The sequence below is a fragment of the Centroberyx affinis genome, unplaced genomic scaffold (assembly GCF_046629955.1).
Source record: "Centroberyx affinis isolate AG114_WGS23_722 - 3 ecotype Tasmania unplaced genomic scaffold, CSIRO-AGI_Caff_v1 ptg001091l_1, whole genome shotgun sequence".
Taxonomy (NCBI): Eukaryota; Metazoa; Chordata; class Actinopteri; order Beryciformes; family Berycidae; genus Centroberyx; species Centroberyx affinis.
In genome coordinates this window covers 169318-195796 of record NW_027279636.1, presented here as the reverse complement: position 1 = coordinate 195796, position 26479 = coordinate 169318, and the positions used below count along the sequence as shown (strand labels likewise).

The 26479-nt window shown below is 40.6% G+C and overlaps 1 protein-coding gene across 4 annotated transcripts in view; it reads right to left on the bottom strand.

Annotated features, from left to right (window-relative positions):
- Positions 1–705: 705 nt before the first annotated feature.
- Positions 706–26479, bottom strand: part of waca (WW domain containing adaptor with coiled-coil a) — a 32011-nt gene continuing 6237 nt past the window's right edge. The window contains exons 4-14 of one of the 4 annotated variants that reach the window (XM_071523466.1): positions 21015–21106; positions 19329–19444; positions 19092–19218; positions 15865–15900; positions 14993–15197; positions 5331–5453; positions 4855–5003; positions 4624–4748; positions 3014–3206; positions 2644–2771; positions 706–2539 (exon numbers count right to left, since the gene is read on the bottom strand). In XM_071523466.1, the coding sequence (XP_071379567.1) occupies positions 2470–2539; positions 2644–2771; positions 3014–3206; positions 4624–4748; positions 4855–5003; positions 5331–5453; positions 14993–15197; positions 15865–15900; positions 19092–19218; positions 19329–19444; positions 21015–21106 (1364 nt within the window). In that variant the 3' untranslated portion in view covers positions 706–2469. Of the gene's footprint in view, positions 2540–2643; positions 2772–3013; positions 3207–4623; positions 4749–4854; positions 5007–5330; positions 5454–14992; positions 15239–15864; positions 15901–19091; positions 19219–19328; positions 19445–21014; positions 21107–26479 lie in introns of all 4 variants that reach the window. The other 3 variants (XM_071523463.1, XM_071523465.1, XM_071523464.1) reach the window with 3 other exon arrangements.

The following is a 26479-nucleotide window of genomic DNA, read 5'->3' as shown; positions in this document are numbered from 1 at the left end:
CCAGCAAGACAGACGGGAGGAGTTATCTTTGATCTGAAACCATTCATCTTCTGAACAGGAAAGGTTAAAAACTCCCCAGTCTGCAGTATAAGAAACAGGAACACCAGTAGAGGTTCACAAAGAAATCAATGGTGAATAAAATCCTAGAGTTTTGCTCTTTAGTTGTGACAAATTCAAAATAAATATATTTTTTTACATATCTGAGATTAACATTTTTGACAGTATATACAGTATATTAAGGATGATGGTGCATACAGAAAGAAGCACTTTTTAGGAAGACAGATGGAAAAAGTATTGTTACCCACAACCGTATAAGTATAAGTACTTACTCTCAAGTGTAATTACTATACAATTACTCATAATTAGTATAATCGACTGTTTCTCTTTCATTCTATAAGAATTACTGTCAATTGCCCAAAGAGGCATTTATGCTAAAATTATCAATGAGCTACAGTGATATCACTTCTTCCAACATGCAATGCCTTTCAGGCCGATTTTTTCCTTTGGATAACTTATTAGAACTTATCCCCCTTGAAAAACATTGTTTACAAGGCATTGCACTGAATTTAGATACCATACTGCTAAATCATCCCAAACATCCCATGTCTAATTGAAGTCAAACGAGACAAGAAAATTAAACACAATTTATGCATAAGATGGGACCATCAAAATCCCACGAAAAACCAAAGCACAACACAGCCCTGGAGAGGCATATTTTATTTCTTTTGTCAATATACTTCAGGAAACAATATACAAAGCAATGGTCACCTTTACTGAATGTGTGGTGCAGTTCAGTTATAGACTCAATAGATAGTATGGTGGAAAAAACAGGCCTTTGCAGCTTAGGACCCTGCTCTTCAACAGTGGGGAACAAACAAATAAGAGAGGGATGGGGCGTGCTAGAAAAACAACCCTATGCATGACATGCTTGTTGAAGATCTTTTTTTTTCTGTTGGTCAAATAGAGGATAAAAAACTTAACAGGTGTGGTATATTCAGGTAAATGAGGTTGTGAGACTTAAGACTTTCAACAAGGCACTAGCGTAGAAACGAAACCTAACATAATACTCCAATAAAATAATAACCAGTGCTCACTTTAGTTTAGCATGTTTATTACAATACATACATTTCACATTTGACCTTGTGACCTCTTCGTTGCCCTGCTCTGACTCGAGTGTGCGGGACTAGTTAGTGATCCGCATCCCTCCGCCCCTCGCCAGTGCCCAAACCCGCTGCTTGCTTCCCAGCAGCACGGATACCGCTCCTTCCCAAGCGGGTGCAAAGGAAAACGTGGGGTAATCGTTTGAGTACAACATATTGTGATATACCAGTCATCACTGCAACTTTTAATAAAATCATTTTATTCTTTGTCCTCTTCTTAAAAACGCCACTGTTACTTTAGCAACTGTACAAAGGAATGAACGTGCGGTGCCACCTCGCCTTTAAAAAGTACAGTTCTGTGTGACAAAATTGAAGGGGGAAAAAAAGAGGTACAAAAAAAAGGAAAGTTGGAAAGTTTTGGGAACAAAAACAACAAAAAGAAACCTACAAGGAGGGTTTGAAGTGACGAGTGTTAATGTGCAGTTGGGCTGTAACCGGGCAGGGCCGAGGTCGGGGGGAGGGGCTCGCAGTGGGAATGGTCCAAAGCAGCACGCCATCACATCTCTTTTTTTTTTTTTCTTTTTTCGTTTAAATCAATCACTCACTCCAACACACCACCAGGCACTGTTATTTTCAGATTGGGAAATGCAGGGCCACTGGAAGCTGCAAATAGATCACTGAACCATTGTGAGCCGTCGTGACAGACCTGCCAAAAAAGGGGATGTTTACCGTGCCTGAGTATGCATTACAGTTCAACCCCGGAGGGCAGAGGGAAGAGAATCTAGACAGACTAATCAGTTTACTGTTATTTGAGGATATTGACACCAGTGTGTTAAGCTTTACGCTAGGCTTTTCTGGAAATGAATGGCTTAAAACATCTTCCTCCATTTCCATGCAGGTCACACACACATGCTCAAGGCAATGGTTCAACGATCTATTGACAAAATGAAGCTTTAAGTCTGCAGACAAGTTAACATGAAGGAAAGGCTAGCTAATGAATGTAGCCGCCTAGGCGTTGATTAGTTTGGATGTCAAAAGCTTTGATAGGCATGGCTTTCCATGGCTTCAATCTACAAAACATATTTACAACATAGATAACATCTACAAGAAATCTACATTTTTTTTCCGCCAGGGTTTTTACAAAACAGAGTCTTGTAAATCACCCCCTCCCGCTCCCCTCCCACAACTCTTCACCTTTTCCCCTCTAGGCTCGCCCAGCCCAACGGTCCAAAGCCAACCAAACTGTAGCTCCTGTGTGTTAAGACTGGGGGCAAGAAGAATTGAACAACTGTTCTCCCTCCGGCTTCCAACTATGTGCAATGGGTCTTCCCCCTTTTCCCAGCTCTCTTTAACTCTCAACCAGAAGTTCTCAGACCATGAAAGAATTCTGATTCTTCAACTTTTCAAGTTCTTTGATTTGCTGTCTCAAAAATAGTATCCTGTGGGAAAGAAAGAGAGACCGAGCATCAGTTGTATTCATTACCGGTAAGGTTTACTCTCATGTCAACAAGTGCATGCTCCTCTAGCAAAAAGATTTTCTCACCTCTGCTCACGCAATGTCGCTTGTATTTCACAGACTCTGACCAGGGATCGGAGATTTTTTAGCTCGGTGCAATTCTCAGACATGCATATGCTCCCCATGGTGTGGGCCTCTTCACGTAGTCTTGATGCCTTGAAGACAATCAATTTGTTTAAACCACAGAACAAAACCAATGTACTGATGATTTTAGTTCCATTATCTTTTTCCATAAAGTGCAAATCAGCAGATTTTATATCAGATTAGTTTTAAAGCTGCCAAAGTTGCCATAAAGTAGCCAAAAAAACCCCACCATGAACAAACACCAGGAAATCGGCAAAAGTTTTCTGTGGCACTAACTGGGATGACGGTGAAAATAGTAAGTAGTAGTACAAACCTGTTTCTCTGCGTGGTCGGCAGGCCAACCCTGGACATGTTTGATAAGATTTTCATTGAAGTGGGCAGCGAGGGTGGGGGTGAAGGAGCAGGAGGGCCGGGCCGCTGAGGAACTGGGGGGAGCGGAGTTGGGAGCGTTGCTGCTGCTGCTGGAGGCGACGTGGTTGGGACTGGGGGAGGGACTCCTCTGACTGCTGGAATAAACACAGGTCCAGGGAGTATATAAGCATTTTGATCGTTTCCTCAACCAGATAGAGAGCGGGACTGTGAGGACCGCACTGCTGTGTATAGAATTCCCTTAAGTTTTGAAGTCTATGCTTTATGGGACGTTAACTGAATAAAACCTTAAGATTTGGGTTTGGCTTAGACAGACAGGCGGCTGACTAATTACTAGAACAGTGCTGAGGAAACTGACAGGTTCTGCCTGTGAGCTGGCAATGCATTGCAAGCAACCATGCACTCTGACTTTTTGATGAAATACCTATGTGGAGGACTGCATGTGCATCTTGGAAAGCTATGCTCAAAGAAAAATATTCATTAGCATGTGTGCACTGACTTACAAAGTACATATCTTCATCTGATGTAATGACTATCACTGACAAAATGGACCAATGTGTTCTCCCTTTGGAAACTGAATTTAACAAATAAACAGATAAATAGAAATGACTGAACAAACAATTGAGGGGAGACAACTGAATGAATCAGTAGGTACTCACAATATTATTCCACCATTCACCAGCAGATGGCGCCACAACACTACACTGTCTACACAGTCAGGGATTAGCTTCTTGTTTGTGGCAGTAAAGACTCCCTCCTCATTCATAGGCAGATGGAAATGGACTGTCCTAAATTTAGGCTAGGAGACATTTCCACCCTATTTCTTTGACTACTTGTATAGCTTATTTGACAGAAAGGCAAACGTACGCACACAGGGTAGTTGCAATTTATGTCACCTCTACAAAATGAGGGTTAGCAAGAGCTGCACCTTGCTGATCCAAACCCACGGGGAAGTAGGCGGTGAACAATCTGAATAACTAAAATACAATCAAATAGTGAGTTAAGAGCTTTACAAAATAGAAAGCACGCATACACACATATCCGCCAAGCCCTCTGTAGTTAAAAATTGCTGTTGAAACACTACTCCAATAAGAAATTCTAAGTCTTAAAAAAATTTCAGATCACATCTTTTTTTTTATTATTAATTACCAGTTAGTTTGGATAAGTCATGTTCTTCACTACTTAAAAACAGAGGGTGGGAAAAGCTCCCCACACTGCATGGATTGGCCAAAGAGTGAAATAATTCAGTTCTTGGAGAGCAACAGATGAAGTTTAAAAGTTAAAAACCAACACATGCTGGCTGTAAAAAACTGCATGCAGTCAACAATAAATATATTCCATGACACCCAAGATGGCCACCTCAGGACCCATAGACCAATTTACACCAGTATTAACACAAAAAACCCCACAAAAACAAAAACACACAAAACACTATCATCAATCAAGGGCTGCCAAAAACACTTTTTTGTCATGTCACTGTGATTTGCGCCTTGGTGGGGTTGCGAGGTTGTGACCAGTGTTGGCTAAAGAGGACAATGCCGTTAGCAAACCTACCCTTGGCGCTGGAGGGTTCGTGGGGAGGCGGTGGTGGCATCGTGACCGTGCTGCTTATCGCTGGAGAGGGGCTGGTGGGGCATGGGCTGGGGAAGAGACGCCTGCTTCACCACTGGCGTGCTCACCTACAGCACACACAAAGTTCATCAAAACAACAGAAAACACCGCCTGTCGCTGTGATACAAAGATTAATTTGTTACCATTTAAAATGTCAGGCGATTGTCATCTTACTTTTGGCTGGGAGATGACAGGGGGTGTGCTGAGGAGGGGTTTAAGAGGACCAGCGTTGGTCTGTGGGGTGCTGATCCTGGGTGAAACGTAGGACCGGGGCGATGAGGCGTCCGATGTTAACGACATTGGCGACTGATTTGACTGCTGAGCTGCTAGAGGTACACATACACAAAAAAAAAACATAAACAAGATGTTGACAGTCTACAATCATACAGGCTACATGTTCAGGTGCACAAATGATGCTGGGACAAAAAAGAACAAACTCAGCAGCTCATAAACACATCTTCCCCCCAAAAGAGAGAGAAAACAAAACATGACAAACAATATACGAGTAGTCAAAGTATGGAAAGTTGATGGAAATGTACAGCAAATCCAGAAGACTAGTTGCTCCTTTAAGGGCAAAGTAGGCATACAGCCTACACTGCACCAGCACAACAGTGGTGACATGGGCATGGTTTTGCATGGGCTTCACTTACCTTGGTTGGAGAGTTGAGCAGCTTGAGAGAGGAGAGTAGTGATATTGAAAGCCGATGGTCCAGCTGTGAGGATCTTGTGGAGCATCGACTGTAATGAAGCTTGTGTGACAGCAGCTGTGAGAACTGGAGAGGGAGACAGAGAAACTATCAGTCCTTGCACTGTTGAGATGGAGTAGTTCTGGTGCAACACTGGTTTCTGCACTGCACTGAAGTTTAGTTGCCAGCCAAATTCTGTGATGTGGCTCATAGACAGGTGTTCAGTGAGGGTATAGGAATAGCACTAATGCTGCTTGAACTGGCTATGGTGAGAACAGATTTTGATGGTGCGATTCTAGTCTGAGACAAAAAAAAAGCTCACACACTGCAGATTTAAGGCACTTTTTGGTGGATACAAGGCTGGGATGTTGTATACTCTCTGTTAGCAAATGTAGTCCCACTTGAACACACAAAAACAATGCGATTAACTCTCATAAGAAGCGTTGACAGCTGCAATCTTGTGGGAACGCAAAGAACAGCACAGAACCATAGACAGATACTGCAGCTTCTGAAATACCTAAACTTAGAAAACACTTGCATTTTAAAGTGTGGTTAATAGTGACATTGGTTAATCGTTGAATCACTAGTCTCCACAGCCTTCCTACTTTTAAGATAGACTCAAATATTCTCAGACAAACAAAAACACCACCCTAAAACATGTTAAATGTACCCTGCATTTTGGTGGTGTACAGTTCTATTCCCGCAGGTAACTAGCCAAACGTAAATGACACATCATATCAAGAATTTCCAGTGCAGGGAAAATGGAATTTGAAAGTAGAATTTTTTCCTGCCATCTCAAACATCATCAGTAAACATCTAGTTTTGGTGTCAGACCTTCAGCATCAAAGAGCAACTTTCTTGCTAGAGCAAACAATCAGAGGGAGAAATTCTAGCCTCAATACACTGTAATGCAATGCAGCCACAGCCTGCATGTCATTGGTAGCATGTGAAACAGGTTACACTGCCCTCTTTGACGGCTACTTTGATTAATGTATTGTCCTTAGCAATACTTGATAGAAAATAAATTGTGCCACAAGATAAGTCAAATTTGGCTAAAGGATGATCATACAAAGTCAATTTGTACTAAAGAGGAGATTTGACAACACAGACAAGGCCCAGACAATTTATTACCAAGATCATAATCCACATCATGAATTTTTGGTCCAGACCAGGACTAACCTTGAAACGTAAATGGACAAAATTGGACAAATCCAGATGACTTCTTTTCATAAAAGCACAGCAAAAATGCCAAAATCAGTATTTTGAACAAAGCATTTTGAATGCGAAACGGGACTAAAACAGCCACAAAATCACCTTGACTGAACAATGGAAGGAATGTAGGCATTTCTAATAAAACTGGGCTCTTTCTGGTTCTGATCATGGTCAACTAATAAAAGGATTTTAAGAAATGAATTTTCTTTAGTATACTGCTTAGAAGAGCTATCCAAGTGAATGGTGAGAGAAAGCCCAATTAACAAAAGTTAAAAATAAAAAAAGTAAAGTACTAAATGCCCAAGTGTCTGTATGATACTGGAGTGGGTCAAATGTGTGAGTCTAGGCAACAGACTGCAAAGTAGGTCTAGATCCCTGATTGCTGCCCCTCAATTCAGACCATTTCTTTTGCCTACTCAGTGGAATCTGACTCTACATCTTCTTCAAATCATTTGGACAAGCATCATCTGACAGATAAATGGGTGATGGCAAATGTAAAATCACCTCACATCTATTCTACCTGTCACTTTGGCAGGTAACAAACTATGATTTGGTGGTTCTCTATTCTAAAAAATTTAGCTGGCGGGTGAAACTTCTTAGCCTGTGGCTGACAAACAAAAAACATAGGTTTCCTGTCCTTACTATATCAATACCAATGCCAATTAAAGTTCCTCATTCATCCATAAGCCTCCCAACAATTCTAATATTTTAATATCTAGTAGCATGACGACAGCCAAACACATTTCAGGTAGCATAGCAAGAAAAAAAAGGTGCTCAACTAAAAAGCCAATAGCATACTCCAACTGATTAAATATACAGAGCTTTACTCAAGTTAATTTCAAAGCTATTTTTCACAAGGTACAATACTGGCCTAGTTGTTCATTTATACTCTGTATTTCTGATTAGATAGCACATTATGCATCTGAATAAGCAATAAGGTATAAGCATGGAGATATAACACAGATATAATGTGTTATATCTCTATGGTTACAAGTCTAATTTACAAGTATTGCAGTTGTCCCAAATCCATTGCAAAATCTCTGCAATCACAAGGTAATCCAACGCTGGAACTCTTAAATATTTCTGATGCTTTTGCCTTTGCCTGTTGGAAGGGGCAGAGATCATCTGTATTGTGTCAGCGGGGGAATTTATCAGACCTCATGGTTTGACTCACTGTTCTATCTAGATCATCATGAATATGCAGCAAATCAAAATAACTGGGAGCTACAAAGATTATGCATACAAAACAAACCCTAGTGAAAAACAATCTACCTGATTTTTAGACAGCCTGGATAAGCAACACATTGTTTTGAATTCATTCATGATACAATGTATTCATGACATGAATATTCATGACACTCCAGCGTCAATAGGAGAAATTGTTAGTCTAAGTCTTATCAATTAGATTCTGAATCCAACAGATTTGGAATTTGTTTTAAGTTGGATATGATCCTTCACAAATCCCCACTATCAGCTTCTGTAAGGGGAACTTATTTTCAGTTGTGAACAGACACATTTGAAGCCAATAAGAATGGTAAGCATCTCAACAAAATGCAGTGTTTTCAACACTTTTCAATCCCTGAATAGGAATAGTCCTGGTAGGACTGCAGGCAAATCTTACTGGCCAACTTTCACAACCTGGGAGACTCCATTTGAAACTTGCCTGAACTCTCTCCTCCTTTCCTCCACAGAGATCAAATTATGCCCATCATCCTGCTCTAATATGCCCATGTCCGTCATGGACAGTCAGATGTTTTGATAAAGGTTTTAATTATTTGATGCACTTGTTTTCTGCCACTTGGTTATAGCTTTAAGCTTCATAGACTGTGTACCCCTAACCAGAACAATGCATGTTATGGCAACCTGGCCAGAATGTTAAGGCTGTGTGTTATCCCACTTTCTGCACACATTCTTGGTTTGACGTACTTCCCATTGACTAAAACAAAAACAAATTTATAGGGAAATATTCTCAGTTCACATTAACATTACACAGCATGAAAATAATCTGACCATCTGTCAACGATGTGCTAAATTCAACTTTCACAAGTGATTGTGAAGCTTTTCCTGCTACATTTGTGGGCAAATATTTTACCTCTGTGCAGATGACCAAAGAGCCACAATGCAAGTTAAGTCTTATAAGTCCAAAAGTGGTCTGTGTAAAGAGAACAGTAGTCTCACATTGTCAAAGTATCTCATGACCAGGGACAGCAGGGTGACATAGTGAGTACAGAGACCGTCCTTCAACTGAAGGACCGGGGTTCAATCCCCCTTGTTTGCTTGTATCCCCCCTGCTGAAGTGTCCTTGAGCAAGACACTGAATCCCTACCAGCTCCAGGGCGGCTGCTCTGTAGCTGAGCCTGACCTCCCTGTGGAGGAGGCAAGTGTAAAGAGAATTTCCTGATGAGGATCCAAAAAGTGTTACATTTGTTATCATATTATTATAATAACACTCTGGGTCAAGTTTGCCGGGTCAAACCGCAAGCTTTCATCCAACTAAGTCCCCAGGCACTGGTATGCTAAGCAAACAGTGAACTCTAGTTTCTGCCATTTGACCGTGCGTCGACTGCATTAACAAATTGACTTCCTTGCTGAGCATTTCTGCCAAGATGAGCATCATATAAACATAGTTTCATATCAGAAATGGAGGACAATAAAGAAGGCAGCAGTATAGCTCAGAAATTATCCAGTTGTCTTTGTTACCAAGCCAGCAAGCACCACAGATGAGAAACTGACAAAAGTTAGTTTATATTAGCCAGTCAGTGAACGCAGTAACCTTCTGCACTTGCAAATCTCATGTACTGGAGCTTGCTTGTGACATCTACTGATGTCAGCGTTACAGGAAGCTTTATGAAGGTGATCACGCCGATTCAAAGAAAGTTATTACGTTGTCATTTCATATATTTTCTATATTAATATTTCTATATTAGCCTAAACATTCAAGGATTTAGAGAAAAAAGATGTAGTATAGCTGTTGAAATGCTTAAGTGCCTTTATTTTTTATTGCACCTGTGCTAGTATTTTAGACTCTCGTCACATTTTCAGTGCACCGTTATAAAACTCATTCAACATCCAAAAGCAAATAACTTTATATTTATAATGTTCATCTTGAAATATTCAAGTCCTCGCAGTTGCAGAAAGTTTGATACTTCATATCAAAAATTCACAATTAAAGTCCCTCTGCAATCTATGAAAACATGTGAGAGAGAAGGGGTGTGCACGATACTCTGCGATTAAAAAAATGTTTTACACAAAATATAATCTTTAGTGTCATCCAAAACTCGCTTCTTCACCCGCAAAGTATCCTCTATCCTCACACTTTCGCAAAATTGCCGATTGACTATTATTGTGACGGGCTGCGCATGTGGGAGCGTGGAGTCAACTGGAGCTAGTATTAGCTTTTGCTCCCAGCTGCTGAAAGCTTTGTTTTAGGAAAATAAAGACTTTATTGGAACTTTGATGGAACCGCTAACAGGCTGCTAATGCCTAGGAGGAAGGGTGAAAGTTTGAGGCACCATGGAGCAACCGGTTGGAAACTGCCAACAAAATGAAGGGCTTAGTAAGTCGTTTTATATATTAGTCTTTGGGATTGCAAGTAGTGGCATGTCCAAATCTAGCCTGCTAGCATCCCCTTGGGGCAAAAATTTTGGCATCATAACCATTGGGTCTGGTTACCTTGCACTCCAAACTTCTCAGTATCATACCGTGGAGTGTTGACACGTGGTTTACTGTCCTACCGGTTACACCCCTATAAGGCACTTAAATATTTTAACACACAACTACATTTTTTAGAACAGGAGCTGTAAATGATGGTTGGCTATTTGTGTCTGGTAGACTACACAAATTTTCAAGCAGTTGGCTAGTGTTCACTAGCCAACTGCTCGTGCCATAACCTAACAGTACTCTACTGGGGAAAAAAAACCTTCTGGAAAAACAAATCTCTTACGCACTACATTTCAGTGCAGCACTCATTAAGAATGACAAGTTGTTGTTTTTTTATATCCTAGTCTACATTGTGCTTTTCCCATATTTGTTTTTCAGCAAACTGTTCAATGTTTAGTTTATAAAAAAAATAGCCTAGATTACAAGACCAGAATGAATTAAATGGTTTCCTGCTCTTTGTCTCACACATATACAGGCATACAGCCACTAGTACACAAAACAAAAAATCATGCTTGCACAGATGAGGACTTTTAGTATAAAGCAGGTATCAAATTAAAATATCAAAGTAAAAACACATTTATACACCAATGACAACCTTAAAAACTCTTCAAGGTGTGCTGGCCACATATTTGTCAGTAGTGGCAAAATTTCCCTTTCAAATTTCTTACATTTTCTTTATGGTACATCAAATATGATAGATTTTAAAGACTGTAAAATTAAACATTGCTATAGTGTAAAAATACTTCCAAGTGATGGTGAGACCCTTTTTCTTAGTCATATGATCATGTCAGTCACTGTGAATCCCTTTTTATCTGTTTTTTTTTTGGTGTATGGGGCAACAAAATTATCCAATGAAAATCCTGACTGTGTCTGGTGGCTCAAACAGTTAATTTCAGGCCCGCTATACTCAAACTAAGTTACCATAACACCACTTCTCTCTCAATTAGCCTCTGATAACTGTTATGATTTAGTAATTTCTGCTAAAGTTTGTGTGTGTGCTGAGTAAGGGAAATCTCTGGGAAATACCAGCAACAGCAGCAGAGGAACACTGACCCACTTCTTTACACACCCGCAAGCCAGCAATTATACTTCAGCTGTCAGCACTCAGCTAGGTGAGCTGTCAAACTCAGGAATATAGACGGAAAAGGTTTGATGGCAATCAGACTTCAGCAAATAACGCACCAATTAGAACCTACCAGAAAATGACCTCTACAATCAAACCTCAGCACTGAAAGGTGTGCTGTAAAAAGTCTGCCAAGTGAGATATGACCTACTCACAAACAAGCAATGTGTGAGATAAACTAAAAATCACAAGTCTGAAACACTGCCTGATGATGCAGTACCTGTTAAGCTGCAAAGCCATTTTCAGTTTCAATCTCTCTGAGCCAGAGCCAATGCCTTCTCATTGTCCTCCTACCCACCCAGGCTGCAGAGATGGTACTGCTCCCAGGGACGGATCATAAAGCAGACCATCAGACAGACAGGATGACTGAGGTGTCCCCTACAATGCCAGACGGGTTTTCCGCTTCGTCTGCCACTTGGTGCAGTGTTGTCAATAAGTTTTCCAGTAGCTAGCTATATGAGGAGAGTAGCCAGCTCCAATTTAGTATTTAGTAATACACTCTGAACAGTTTTATACTATACAAAATGTGAAGCTAAGTTGTAAAGGCATAGTCTTGCATGGATATGAACATTTTGGTCAATATCAATAATAAACTGAAAACAGTCAATTGAAGAAATATTTTGCATTAAATTATTTAAAGGCTAAGCAAAACTCAACATAAGGCCAACCTTAAAAGAACGGTTGAAATTATGAAATTGTTGAAATGATGATTATGGCAATATCTTAGACTAGTGTTTCCCAACTTTGAGTCCTTGAATAGGATCGAAGGGTTAGCAAGCAAAATGAGGAATGATGTAATTTCACTGTTATTCCGTCAGCGCAATGACAAAATGTATGAGAGTGGCTATTGTGTGAAGTTTTACTTTAACTTTAGAATGATAAAATTATCTACTAAATAATATTTGACAGCAAATGGGGGCCTATGGGGTAATGTAAGCTAATTTGGGTGTCCCTCACATGAAAAGTTTGGGAAGCCTGCATGTCTTTAGATTTATAAAAAGAGGAATCCCCATATTATTACACTATTCTACACAATATTTCTGTTCTGACTGTTGCTGCACAACCATGACATAAATCTACAAACAATCAGCATAGACCATGATGGTGGTAAACATGAGAATTTTTTCCCCATGTTGTGCAACTGTGCATCAGTTGTGATGAGCACAGTTTTACTACTCAACTAGAAGGGCACTCTGAGAGCGCAGACCTCCGCCAAGGTTTGTGCTATCATTGCTTGTTCGTGAGTCGGATCCGGATCCGCTCCAAAATGTAATGGGTTCTTCCTTGGCCCATGCTACACCCTTCCACGAAGTTTCATGAAAATCGGGCCAGTAGTTTTTCCGTAATCCTGCTAAAAGACAAACAAACAAACAGCACCGAAAACATAACCTCCTTGGCGGAGGTAATAAGAACCCAGCTTCGGATTGCTCTACTGACTCGACCAAGGTATCCATGAAAGCTATGATGTCCAAAAAAAGTGTCTAAAAAAAAAAAAAAAAACACTGCAGTTCACTGTTGGATTTCAAAGCCTCTGAGCCAAGGAGATTTGCTGCAGGAGAAATTTTCAAGTAAGTCTATAGATCTGTTATCCTCAACCAGCTTAGGTACTAGGGGTGCAACGGATCACAAAAAAAAGAAAAAAGAGTAGGGTTAAATTAATATAAAAATGTGCTACTTTGACTCTGATGTAGCCGCCTCTCTCTGTCTGTAGTCACCACTCTGTGGTCTCAATCAACGTCCCGCCCACAGGCACTATCTGATTGGTTACATGTCACGAGTAATAGCCTATCAATACTGAAGGCTATGACACAGACAGGCAAAGAGACTGGAGCTGCTCGGAGCGGAGATGTGTGTTGAAGGGAAGGCAGCATATTGCCGAAGTTGCAATAAACATCACAATCTTGTGATCTATTTCAATGACAAGCATGCCCAGTTTCCCAGTTATAGCACTGAAAATGCCCGAAGTCGTAGCCTATGGGATTTCACTCAATGGAGGCGAAAGCGACGGCTTTTAAATCAGTCACTTTTCTTTTCTTCCCTAACACAATCATTGCGCTTCAGAGTAAAGCACAGCATGCATCTGTCTTGTCTGTATCTTTTCACTGCAACTCTGCATCGAGATTTAGGGAATTATTACTTTAAAAAGTAACAGTGGCAGTAAAACTGTATTTCACACTATGATGGTTAAACTTTGCAATTAATCCGCGGTTCACATGCGTGCTGAACCGTGGGGGGGATCCGTATGGATCACGGATCAACTACGATCCGTTACACCACTATTAGGTACTCTTTGGCAGTTTGTGTGTAACCTAGCTGTTGAATATGGGACTTGACAATTGGCGCTCAATGTGCTGTTACCCAGTCTAACACACAAGAGGAGGGACCAACAGGTGTGTGTACACTGTGTGATTGGCGCAAGATTCAACAGAATGGTAATGGTGCAAACATAAAAAAATAACAATTTGTTACAACTTAACATGCTGCAACTTAACATGATTTTACACTCCACAACTGAGAGAAATAAAAGTAGCTGGCTGATATTGTGACACTAAACATCCAATTAGCTGGCAGTCAGAGTTTATTGAAAACACTGTTGGTGCATATTGAAGCAGGACTGAGGTGGCTGGGGGCTGTGCCTGTGTGCACAGTTCCTGTGAGCACAGACATCCTAACACCAACAGCAAGACACGCAGATGCAGCACCAGAACAGTACACTAGACTCTAGTGTACTGTTCTGTTCTGACTAGAGATCTGACTGCACCAACACAATGCACGGCAATACAGGCACAAGGAAACAAGAGCAACAGAATGCAGAAGCATTTAGGGTATGCAGGTAAAAACAATTGACAAGAGAGAGGGATACGAATCAGGAGGTATTGAGTGTGTGCAAGAGGTCTGCCCAGTGTTGGCACAGCACCATCTGTTAGGCTAGTCACTCATATGGCTGGTGAGTTCAGGGGACTCACTACAGCCAGCATGGGGTAGAACGTGTGTCTGAGGCACACTCAGTCCAGACATCCAGACTGTGATACGAACAGAATACTGTGTGAATGTCAAGTCGGATAGGACATGATAAAAATGCTCAGTGCAACTGCGGGCAGCTTCAGATGTGTGGAGAGGTTATCAGAAGTCATGTCAAAGCCTTTAACTAGGCGTTCAGATCAGCAGCCAATAGCATTACAGCATACAATTTCAGCGAGACTCCTTGCAACTAGTGCTCATGCACGTTAACACCCAGCTAGATAGCCAATCCAGAGGTAGTTTTAGCTAGCAGTGTTCAGTCGTCCAGGTTCTTGTTATCAAGTCATGAGTTCTTGGATAGCCCTAATCTATGGGCTAGTACTGATCCATTCCAAACCAAGATTGAAACAATTTCAGTGCAATTTACCCTTGGTACATATAGGGCTGGTTGCTCAGACATGGATTAAGCCTAATCTTGGACTAAAAACTTTACACCAATGGAGATCTCCACTGAAAATGAAACCAGCCTATAGCTCTAAGAAGATTCAATTGTAAGCAAGATGGCCTCAGTGTGTATATAGATTATTTAAGCCACAATTGTCCGTGAGTGAATGTAAACACTGGCTTAATGTATACATCATGTTTATCTGTAATCTGGATGTCTCCTCACCTTCGTTGATCTTCGCCATGTCCACACTGGCATTGTTGAGCTGCAGGGCAGTCTGAAGTGCTGGGAGGAGCTGGCGAAGCAGGGTGGGATCCTGGAGCAGCGGGGGGGCAGGGGACTGCAGGACTGGGGACACGGGCACCGTGGAGGCCGAGGATCCGGGAGGCCCCGATGAGGGGTTCAGGCCCCCTGAGCTTGAGGATGACGACTGGGACTGGGTCGCCGTGGGCTTCTCCACCTGGGCTGTCTCTGTGAGGGCAGCAGAAAGGACGACGCCAACTGGTCAACGGGGACATCCTCACAATTCCATTATCCTCAGATAAGGAAATTTTAAATGAAGACACTGCCATAATGGGATTTTTTCCCCTTTTTGATCAGGTTGCTTATGCTGAGATCACACTTCATCCATAATGCCTTTATGTTTGTATTTAAAATGGACCATGTGCAGAAGTATGCCAGCCTCGTCATGCGTTCTACATGTAACATCACAGATTGCATCACACATCCAGCATTTCCAAATACTTGGTACTTCCAGCTAACATATAGGCCTACAATATTTCCAAAGTGTAAGGTCCAAACATTAAATACTCCGTCCCAAGGTTGAAAGAAGCCAATAACTCACTACTAGTCATACTGGAGCGCTTGCTGCCCAGTTCACCTTCTAGAGCAATAGCTCAGTATGCCAACTACTGTTACAGACCTGCACACTTCTTGCGCCAACTACACATCACAGAGGTAGAAAGTAAAAAGTGACACAGACATGCTTTGGAGTCAAATGTCTGATGGGTCACTAGAAGGAAGCATTCCTTTGGCTCATAATTAGGATTGGTGTGTGAAATTCTGGCTAGTGGCTTTTTATAGCCATTGGATGCCACGCTTCTGCCACAACTATGTGTCACAGGTTTCTCCCACTACGACAGCCACTAAATGCTGTCACTAACGGTGATCATATAGTGGCATCAAAAAGCATTCTTAACTTTTCCTGCAATTTGTGGTGATTTTTTGTCACACACCTACAAAAAATATCCCACAATGACAGTGAAAACATGTTTTTAGAAGTTTTTGCCAATTCATCAAAATTGAAACAGAAATATTCAATTCAAAAAAGTATTCAACGCCCAAAGTCAATACTTTTTAGAAGCTTTGGTAGCAGCAGGTATTACACCTTTGAGTCTTCTGGGATAGCATCATTAATTAACAAATATATAAAATAAATGTCAGGTGATGTAAAATGTTTTACAATTAGCCAACAGTAAAGATGTTATCCTCCACAAATGACACAGTGTCCATTTTAGGTGGAAAAAGTCTTTGGGAGGAACAGTTTAGAATATTCTATACCAAACAGCGGATAAATAAATCACACAAAAGTATAAGTAAGGGCTTGCTGGAAAGCCACAGAGATTTGCTGCAGGACACATTATTTTATTCTAAACCAGCATAGTTACGGCACTCTTTGGCAGAATTGTGTGTGTAAACTACCACTCAGTTATTGGACTTGGTAACTGGCATTCATTGTGCTGTTAATCAGTCTTAAACACACAAGAGGAGGGACCAACAAGTGTCTGTCATAGTACAGCGTCTGTGATTGGTGCAAGATTCAAAAGAATGTCAATGGTCCGAACATGAAATATCAATTTATTATGATGCGTCACAAATTAACACAATTTAACACTCCACAACTGAGAGAAAAAAATATAGCCGGCTGACGTGGCACTAAACGGCTAATTAACTGGCAGCCGGCGCTTACTGAGAACACTAGATAATGTGAAGGTTTCCATTGGCTTTTTTACCCACTGCTGGCTAACTATGCCTACAATATCTACCCATGCCTCATCAACTTTCAATTCAATTTTCCCTGTCCTCTCTATAACCCTACCTTTACCACTGTGCTATACTAAGTACTATGCCTGTACCAAACCAACAATGGCAGGCCATGTTTCCACCTAGAGCCTAACAAACTAATCTCAGTCTGTTTCAGCTTTGTCACCTCTGTGACCTGTAAGACTGTGTAAGAGGAGACTGAGAAAATCAACAAACTGCCGACCTTGGCACAGTCCCAGTGAAAATGTGTAAATGCTCTACGGCAAGACAGGCTGTGCTCGGCTGTGGTGGAGGCTGTCTCACTGGCTGTCTGACAGAATAACAGAGACAGAGGAAAGAGGCTTTGCTGTGGCACAGTCCTTCCCAGAAAAGAGAACATTCATCAGGCCTTGTGACTGCCCATGTTCCCCTGCTGCTCATCTACCCGAGTTACAGAGCACCTCAACAGTGTGCACTCCTGCATAATCCAGGGATGAGTTTGCCTGCAGTGTTTCAGTATACCACAATCGCAAAGGCCTTCAGCAGATCATCCATCCAGCAATGCAGAACAGTAGTACAACATCTACTGTAAGACATCCAGTTTAGGTTTTGTTTGATTGTAGTTTTGTTTAAAAAAAAAAAAAAAAAAAAAGTCTTATTTGTGTTACAACCATTTTAATCAAGGGTTTAACTTGAAGAGTATTATAGTGGTTTTTCAATTTGTGTTTTTAGGCTGTATTTTAGCCTGTCCTTTTTACTGTGGGTTTGATTGCTCTGTAGCCTAGTTTGTTATCCATCTTGTCAGCTCTGTGCCTATAAATGAATATATAGCCTAAAGCAACTTCATTGTGCCAGGAGTTCAGTTTCCTTATTGAAGCCACGGATTGAAACAACAAAATGTGACGTGACCGCCACGCTGGTCACAGCTTATCACCAATGAAGATGAATGAACTGAGTTCTGTGCAGGTTTTCTGCTACTTTGGAAATTAATCCCTGGTGCATCAAAGTTACATCCTGCAGTGCACTGTGAATATTCGTATCACTTCATAGTGGAGTGCCAATTTATAGTAGACATATTTAGTGATTTTTGCTTTACCCGATGTTTGGGTTAATCCCTGAACAACTCAAATTTTTTTTTTTTTTTACTCAACAGAATCTGTAATATCAAGTGGCTACCTGTGATACAATACAGAGTGCTTGCTGACTAGTAGTTGTTATACACAACTATCAAGTTTATCTAGACTGAATGTCTATTGCTGATGAATAGATATATTCTTGTAAAGGAGTATGCAGCCCACTCACCTTAAATATATATTTTTTATTTATACAGTGGGAAAATAGTGACGAGGCAGAGTGGGGGAGACATAGGAGTGTAAAGCTATGACGGGGTTTGATCCTTGGCCTGTGGAGGTACAAATCTGGTTCGAGGTGGGGAACCTAACTACTCAACCATCTCTGGGCAGCTGGTGAATTTCCTTGCCAGAATTTATTCCTGAATTAGCAATATGTGTGGATACAACCGACGAAACCAGAGACACGACAACAGCCATTCAAAGAATTTCTGATGAGAGCGAATGGACTTCTAAATCGGATTTGCTTAACTGTGCACAACCAAAGTAGAGCTGCAACGATTAATCGATTAATCGATTAGCTGTCAACCATTAAATTAATCGCCAACTATTTTGATAATCGATTAATCGGTTTGAGTAAATTTTTAAGAAAATTAAGTCAAAATTCTCTGGTTCCAGCTTCTTAAATGTGAATATTTTCTGGTTTCTTTACTCCTCTATGACAGTAAACTGAATATCTTTGGGTTGTGGACAAAACAAGACATTTGAGGACGTCATCTTGGGCTTTGGGAAACACTGATCGACATTTTTCACCATTTTCTGACATTTTATAGACCAAACAACTAATCGATTAATCGATAAAATAATCGACAGATTAATCGACAATGAAAATAATCGTTAGTTGCAGCCCTAAACCAAAGTGCCTTGCTTAGTACCACATTAGCATGCATTGTTCAGCCATTTTTAGTCTCAGTCTTTTGGTAAGCAATTCTTTAGCATCAGCCACAGATCAGCTTAACAGCAGTCATCACTGACTAATCAGAAAGAACTTTCAGGCAGATTTGTAGTAGGATGAAGACAATGATATCTAAGCCTAGTCCAAGCCAACAATCTATATTCAGACAAATGGGAAATTGAGAAAGTGTATACAGAGATGTAAACAAAGCACATGTGGTTCACTCAAATTAGTCATGGCAGACTGGTGAGGAAAATGTGTGTTGTGGTTAATTTACGCAACACTTACTAGCACCAGTAAAGCCAGAGGCTGCCGACGCTTGCATGGCCTCCCTTCTGTAGTCCCTGTCTTTGGGGAAACTGTTGACAACCGCTGTCTTAGTGGCCTCTTTCTGCCTCTGCTCTCTGTAGGACACACACACAACAAAATTCAACCATACATCCAAACATTGCTTAAGACGGATTAAAATATTATGTCTACAATCACCTAATTTGGGTAAAGGAACCATAGCTACCTCTCCAGCCATTCTTTGGGCTTCTCCCACTGGGAGACCTCTGTCCTGCAGTTGTAATAGTATTTCTTCCCAGAGGAGCTGATGTGCTCTGACCAGTCGTCCCCAGGTTCATAAGGCTGAGGGAGAAAGGAGTAAACATTTAGGAACATCGGGGCGAATCAGTACCATTCCACACTGGCATGAATACAAGAGATGAAAATGAGAGGTGAATGTGAGAGTGAGAGAAAAAGGTGTGTGAAAAAGCTACAGAGACAGAAAGTGTGTGTGTGTGTGTGTGTGTGTTGGGGGAGGGGAATCTGATGCAAGAGCTTGCAATTTAAGATGTGAAAGAGATATTGGTGTTAAGGGTAGCTAGCTATATATCTGCCTGTGCAGCTTGGCTGTTGTCAGAGAAGCTTTCTGAGTGGAGGAGCAGCTTATTTAAGTGACAGCTAGGGCTTGCTGAGGTTACCGAACTGGGGCCGAGTTTACCCTTTAAAAAGGACCACTGCAGCGTGATTGGAGTTTTTTGCTCATTTCCTGCATTCCCTTACATCACTATAGATTGTTTTCCAGTGCTTTTATCATGTTATGAAATATGAGCTTTTTTTCCTTTATTTTGGTTGTTTTTCAAAGTAAATATTTTGAAACAAGCGCCATCTAAATATTACAAATTACTCTTAGTAAATAAGAAGGCCACAAATTAAAGCTGCACTTTTAAAACCTAGCTTTAAATTCTGTATCATTTAACGCACTATAGCTGGCAGAAGCATCTTGCTTTGGTTTGTACATTAGGTTGTGAGTGACAGAAGGCGGCCCTAACGTATCCAGAGAATGTTAGCTGTTGGTTTAAAGATTTATTTTGGAGAGGAAATAGCGGAAATTTCTCCCGGTATCTTTTCTCTCAGAGAGAAACCGGAAGTAAGACACCCAATCCTGTCTAGTCTTGATGTGTTCCCGAATGTGCGCATTAATATTAAACAGCCATCTTACAGTGAACAGAACATATTTAAAAATGTAAAAGTTTATAGCCCTTTTATTAGCGTTCCACATTTGCAAAACACAATTGTTGGCTTCTCATTTACAGTGATAACATTTACTGACCGAATTAGAAGTCTTTTGAGTCCTTTTCTTTGCCGTTTAAAACTGAGTGGGAGCAAATGAGCTTGAGAGGTATGGCATAACTAATTTAACATTAAATGAATGGAAAACATAAATGAGCAAAAATCACATTTGAATGGTCCTTCAACCTAGGTGAAAAAGGGCATGTGGGCAAAGGAAATGTCACTGAAAAATACGCTCAATTTGAGAAAACATGAAAAGATTTTCAGGTTTTGGGAAGCAGTACGTGCCAACATGTTCAGCTGAATTGATTATCCTTGATAAGGCCAGCCAATGAATACAACAGGCCTTAATCTGTGCGGTTTTTCTAATGTAAAAATTCTACAACTCAATGCCCTGTCTGAAAAACTATGTTAAGGTCATTGCTATCAAAGAGAAGTGGGAATATTTTTTCATCAGTTCCCAATTAGAGGGCACTACTAAACCTTACATCATAGTTGGATGTGAGAAGAGCTGTGAAATTACTGTACACCAGCCCACCGCCAAGAAATGATTCAAGGCTATTGTACTGAAAAACTGATGTTCAATCAACCGTCTGCCCCCATGCTAAGGCAGTGGCAAAACAGACGGGAGTTGTATACTTACTGTGTCTGAGGTCTTGCTGGGGTTAGAATGTGAGTTGGAGCTATGAAGGGAACTGTGGTTGTGAGAATTTTCTTGTGGAGAATAACTGGTCCCTGTAACGGAGCAAAAGGAGAAAACAAAACAGAGCCATCAGTCTCGGCCAATAGCAATAACATGTCAGATTCAAGGACATTACTGTAAAAAGCCTAATAGAGAACCAAGAAAGTAGTTTTGAGTCACAATCTTAATAAAATAATATTATGTGGCACGCATTAGGCTGAGGTCATCTTCACACATAGCTGTCTCTGATACAACAGGTGGTACAAGGTGGTAAATAAAAAATAAGAAATATTTGATTCAATTAGACTTATGTTCATTAGCAACAAATATTCCTGTAGTTAAAAAGTGCCAGGGTTCTGTGGGATGATTTGTCCATAAATCTACACCTATGTGCACAGGAAAACTTAAAGACAAATATAAGACAAATGACAAGGACAATTTAACCCCTAGTTAATTTTATTGCCAGTACACTTGCTGTTGGGTCTACTCATTCTTTACTAAAGCAAAACTGGGACCCTTGATGACTGTTTCTTCAATTTCTAGGCATAGTATATGTAATATGGCCAAGATAACCTGTGGCAAAGCCATGACGAATACCATGTTAAGACAAATTCACAACTTGTCAATGAGTGTAACAACAGTGAGTAAGGTAATAAAAAATGTTGCTACGCATCAAAGAATCACAGGTCTAAGAATCTCTGTACAAATACTCAGCTGCCTTCTTGACAATTACACTGATGTGAAAACATGATAATAGGCATTAACACAGGTAATGGGCCAAGTCTCGTTAACTGATAGCAAGATTGAACCTGCATTTGCTCATCCAGTATTCTCAGATCTGCCAAACTACACATAGGTATTAGAAATGCCAGTGCTACAGGTTACTTTGAGATTTGCAACATTTTTTTTTTTCCAATGGCTGCAGGAGTATAATAGTATGCGAGTAAGGGAGGACACAGTGGGGAAGGCAGGCTCAAATGAAAGGCCTCTGGTGACAAGGCATTCTCACATACAGCAGGTGGGAGGAAGGATGCACTGAACGGCACTGTCACAGGCAAAAGGGCATCTGTGGCCGTAAGGAGCCGTCTATGGCATTCTGTACACATATAGCATCAACACCAGTCTTTGGCAAGGCCAATGGTGAAAAATAAGCACTGCAAAAGAAAACTTCAGTTCATAAACTATAGCATTATACAGAGAAGTCTACCATAACCTACCTGCAGCTGGGGAAATTATTATTATCGCGATTATGAAGCGATAATTTAATTTTACTACAATAAACGACAGGGAAAACCAAATGAGCATTTTAGAATAAAATCTGTTATTGTATTTTTCCACAACATTCCTTGTGGTTCCGTGAAGAACTGGTTCTGTATATTGAAAACATTTAAATATGGTGGGAAAATCTAATCCTAAAATTCTCCCACAATGCTGATTTAAGGCACTTTTTGGTGGATGTAAGGCTGGGATGTTGTGTACTCTCTGTTAGCTAATGTAGCCCCACATGACCACACAAAAACAAAGTGATTCACTCTCATAAGTTTTGACAGCTGCAATCTTTTGGGAACGCAAGGCCGCATTCAAAGAGCATAGAACCGTACACAGAGATACTGTACCTTCTAAAATTCTGATAGAAAACCCTGGCGTTTTAAAGCATGGGTAATAATGACATTGGCTAATTGCTGCATTCCTAGCACACACTTGACAACATTTTACTTGACAAAACTGCATAGTGATGCAAAACCTTTCTTGACAGGGCTCCAGACTAACTTTTCCACTGGTAGCACTGGTGCTACCAACTTTCTCAGTTGGTCGCACCAGCACATGATTTGGTTGCACCCTTTTTTTTTTTGGTACAGCATGGTAATAATCACACATTCAACCCGTTCTTCTTCATCAGTGTGATCTGGGATTTTAATTTTGTGAATGGGAGTTCCTCTTTCGCTATGTTATAGGCAGTGTTTTTAACTTGATGACCATTTCACCATTTCATGCTCCTCCGTTGAGCGATTACTTCATCTAACCGCTGAAGAGAAGTGGGGAGGGGCTCAGTGTTTCAGGTGATGCATCGGTCCCTGCAGGTTTTGTGTTTCTTACTGTCGTTGTGCAACTTCAAAGTTTCAAGCTTAAACTGTGTTGACCAGGTAACAAGTTTAGAGACGGGCCACACTGCCTACAATACACACACAGCATAGCATTCCCCTCGTATGCAGTACAGTGTTTCCCACAGAATTCGAATGTATTTGGGGTGGTAGGCGGGTGGGCAACGGGGGGGGAGTGCCTTTTTATTCTTGTATTCTCTTATATTGTCAATATATAGGCTAATATCAATAAAGGATCTCATTACCTGGATGGCTGAAAACTTATCTAATATACTCCATTTTAAATAGTTCCATTTGTCAAACAAATAACTAACCTGTATATATATCTTAACTACTTTGTGTCAAAGATAACATAACTCCAAAATATAAACAGTGCTGCACTGTTCTGTTTGTTGCTTGCTTTTGTCTACAAGGTGAAGAATAGAAATGAGACCCCTTTTACAGAGAAATCTACTTTTCTGCCCCTCTGCCCTGCTACATCTCTCTGTGCTGTCAGTCTCACCTGTATCTTTACATCGTTAAATTACTAGCCTTTGACATTATTATCTACTCTGTTTTACTGCTCAGCAGCTCCTCTGGTCCAGACCTTTTCCTTCTTTGAAAATATTTTTCAATATTAATCTGGATTGAGGGAGCAAACATTAAGTGTTTAAGAGTTAAGAGTTAAAAGTTAAAAAGTTAATATTAACGTTATCAGTCCACTCAGTGGATACTGACTAGCAGCTAGGCTATACAGCGTGCTACTCTCGGAAACCCAGCTGTATTCCGAGTAACGTTAACTGTTAGTTCTTCTTTTCGGGAATTCAGTCGGCCGCCTTCTTGGCATGGAAAAAAAATATCCCTAAAACGTGTGCAGTGGGAGGCGAACAGACGGGTCCGGTGAGAGAGCGAGTGAGCGAGAGAGAGACAGAGACCGAGCAACAGAGAGAGAGAGGGGGAGCAACAGAGAGAGCAAGCGAGAGAGCAAGAGACAGAGCGAGAGAGAGAGATCGTGTGGAGCAATTAGGGGCTGAGCGAATCAATGCGCTACACGCAGTTCTACGATTAAATAGTGCAAAAAAAAGAAAATTTGTGGCTGTCAGTGCTGATATTGTGGCGGCCCGCCACAAAGTTTTCTGTGTGGGAAACCCTGGAGGGGTAGAGCGAGGTGAGATTGTCCACTAGTTAATTGATCGCGGATGGCGTCGTTCTCTCGGACGGATAAAAAAATAAAAATAAAAATAAAAAAATGCTAAAATGGCTCGCCAAATATACTTTGGCGGCCGTTAATATACCTGGGCGGCCCGCCCAAGTAAAGTGTGTGTGTGGGAAACACTGCAGTACCCGTGCCGGAGTGGCACCAAAACAGTCTACTGATCATCATGCACGAATGCGACCACATGAAATTTTAACTCGCACACTCTCAAAAAATGGTCGCATATGCGACTATTTTGGTTGCAGTCTGGAGCCCTACTTGAGGTCACGACAATTTCCAAAACAAGAACAGCACAGACAACACAAAACACTGCGACAAGATGGCAATTCAGTGGTAGGTCGTGTATAACATACTGAAGTAATCGGAATTGGAAATCCAAAACTGTCAAAGCTAGTGCCGTGGATCACTATGCAAACTGTGATTAACGCTTTAGGCTGGGAGCACCCTTAATGCACTGAATTCATTACTCTCCAATGGAAGTTCATTCATTTCAAATAGGGGAGTCAGCTAACATCCTGTCACATTACATTGAGATGGTGTTACATGCATTGACTTTATTCTACTTGTGCTGTGATAATGTAAGTGTAAACTAAAATGAATGATGTCTTGTCCCATTTTTGCTACCTCCATGAAGTTTTACAGATAAAAACATTTAGTCAGTGATCAGAGTTGCAATGAACACCAATGTTCCAATACTACAACTGACAACCTCTAACAGGTTTCACCTCAGAACATTTTTCCTGATCGTAAAACTTACTTTTGATGACATAACAGATAAGAGACTTATCTCTCTACATTATAGTTTTATACAAGACTTGTTTATGTTGAGAAATCTAGACTGAACTATCTAAGAATCTTTCAAACTCACAAAAAAAAATGTTATCACATTTGAAAAAGATGCCATGGTAAACTCAGTGACCTAGAAACATGATGTTCATTTACACTGTCATCAGATCAATGACAAGACCGCAGCAGGCATGCGATATACCCTGCAAAAAAAAGTCTGGGCAAGTAATGACTATTAACTGACAGTATTCAGGTGATAATTTCTCAGTGGTGAGGTTAAACCCAGGTGGTAGCCCTATATGAGGAAACTGTAACCAACAAGAAATAACAAAATGCAAAATAAATAACTCCTACATCATAACCACAGGGTTTAACGTGGCCTATGATATATTATATACTGGGCACTTGTCACCTGTAAATTAATGCTAAGCTGGTGATTTGCTATGTTAGCCAACATCTACTGGATTCGCAAAACACCACCAGTGTGCTACTAGTTTCTAAGATTAACAAACAACAACATGACATTAATATGGTGCTATAGAGCATAAAACATGTACTTGAGTTCAAAATAAGTAAGAAATACACATTTCTTCCTGACTTGCCAGATTTTCTCTGGGCACAACAGGCATGGCTGCCCAGGTAGTAGCTCAGTTTCCTCAGTGTGCACACACTAAGGAGGCGTGGCATTGCCTGCACTGGTTAGTGACGTTCTGAAATTGTTCATTATCCCTGCTTCGTGTCTCGTTTGGCTCCTCCATTTTTTTTTTTTAATTAGTTGTGTCAAAGAGAGAAAACATAAATCTCTTTTGTCAAAACTGTGGCATTCCCATATATGAGTTTTAGTATAACAACTCAGTGTACTTGGCTCACAAAATGTTGGAGTGAATGCATTTGGTCTGTCTCGGTCAGTACAAAATGAAGACTGCAGCAGCATTTGAAATTGTGGTATTGCCCTGTAAGCACTTGTTGCAAAAACACACTGGCGCAGAAATATAATGCTGGTTACTCAAATATAGTTTAACAATTTTCTTGCTATAATAAAAAATAGGACTTTGTACTGAAATTCAGTGCTTTTTTGCAACCAACCAAATTATATCAATACAACAGAGTACAAAAATGCTCAATGCCAAGTTTCAATACTCCACTTTTAGGAAAAAAATCAATACCACTGGAGAAATCCATGTTATTGTTGCGCTTTCCGCAGCCAATTGCAGTCAGTATTGTTGTATTCAGCTTTAGCAGTGCTTGTCAGAGAAACAACACGTAGTTCATTCATAAGCGAAGCTACTGACTACATGCCTGATACATGAGCTTTAGTCAGGGAGAGAAAAGACCTAGTTCAG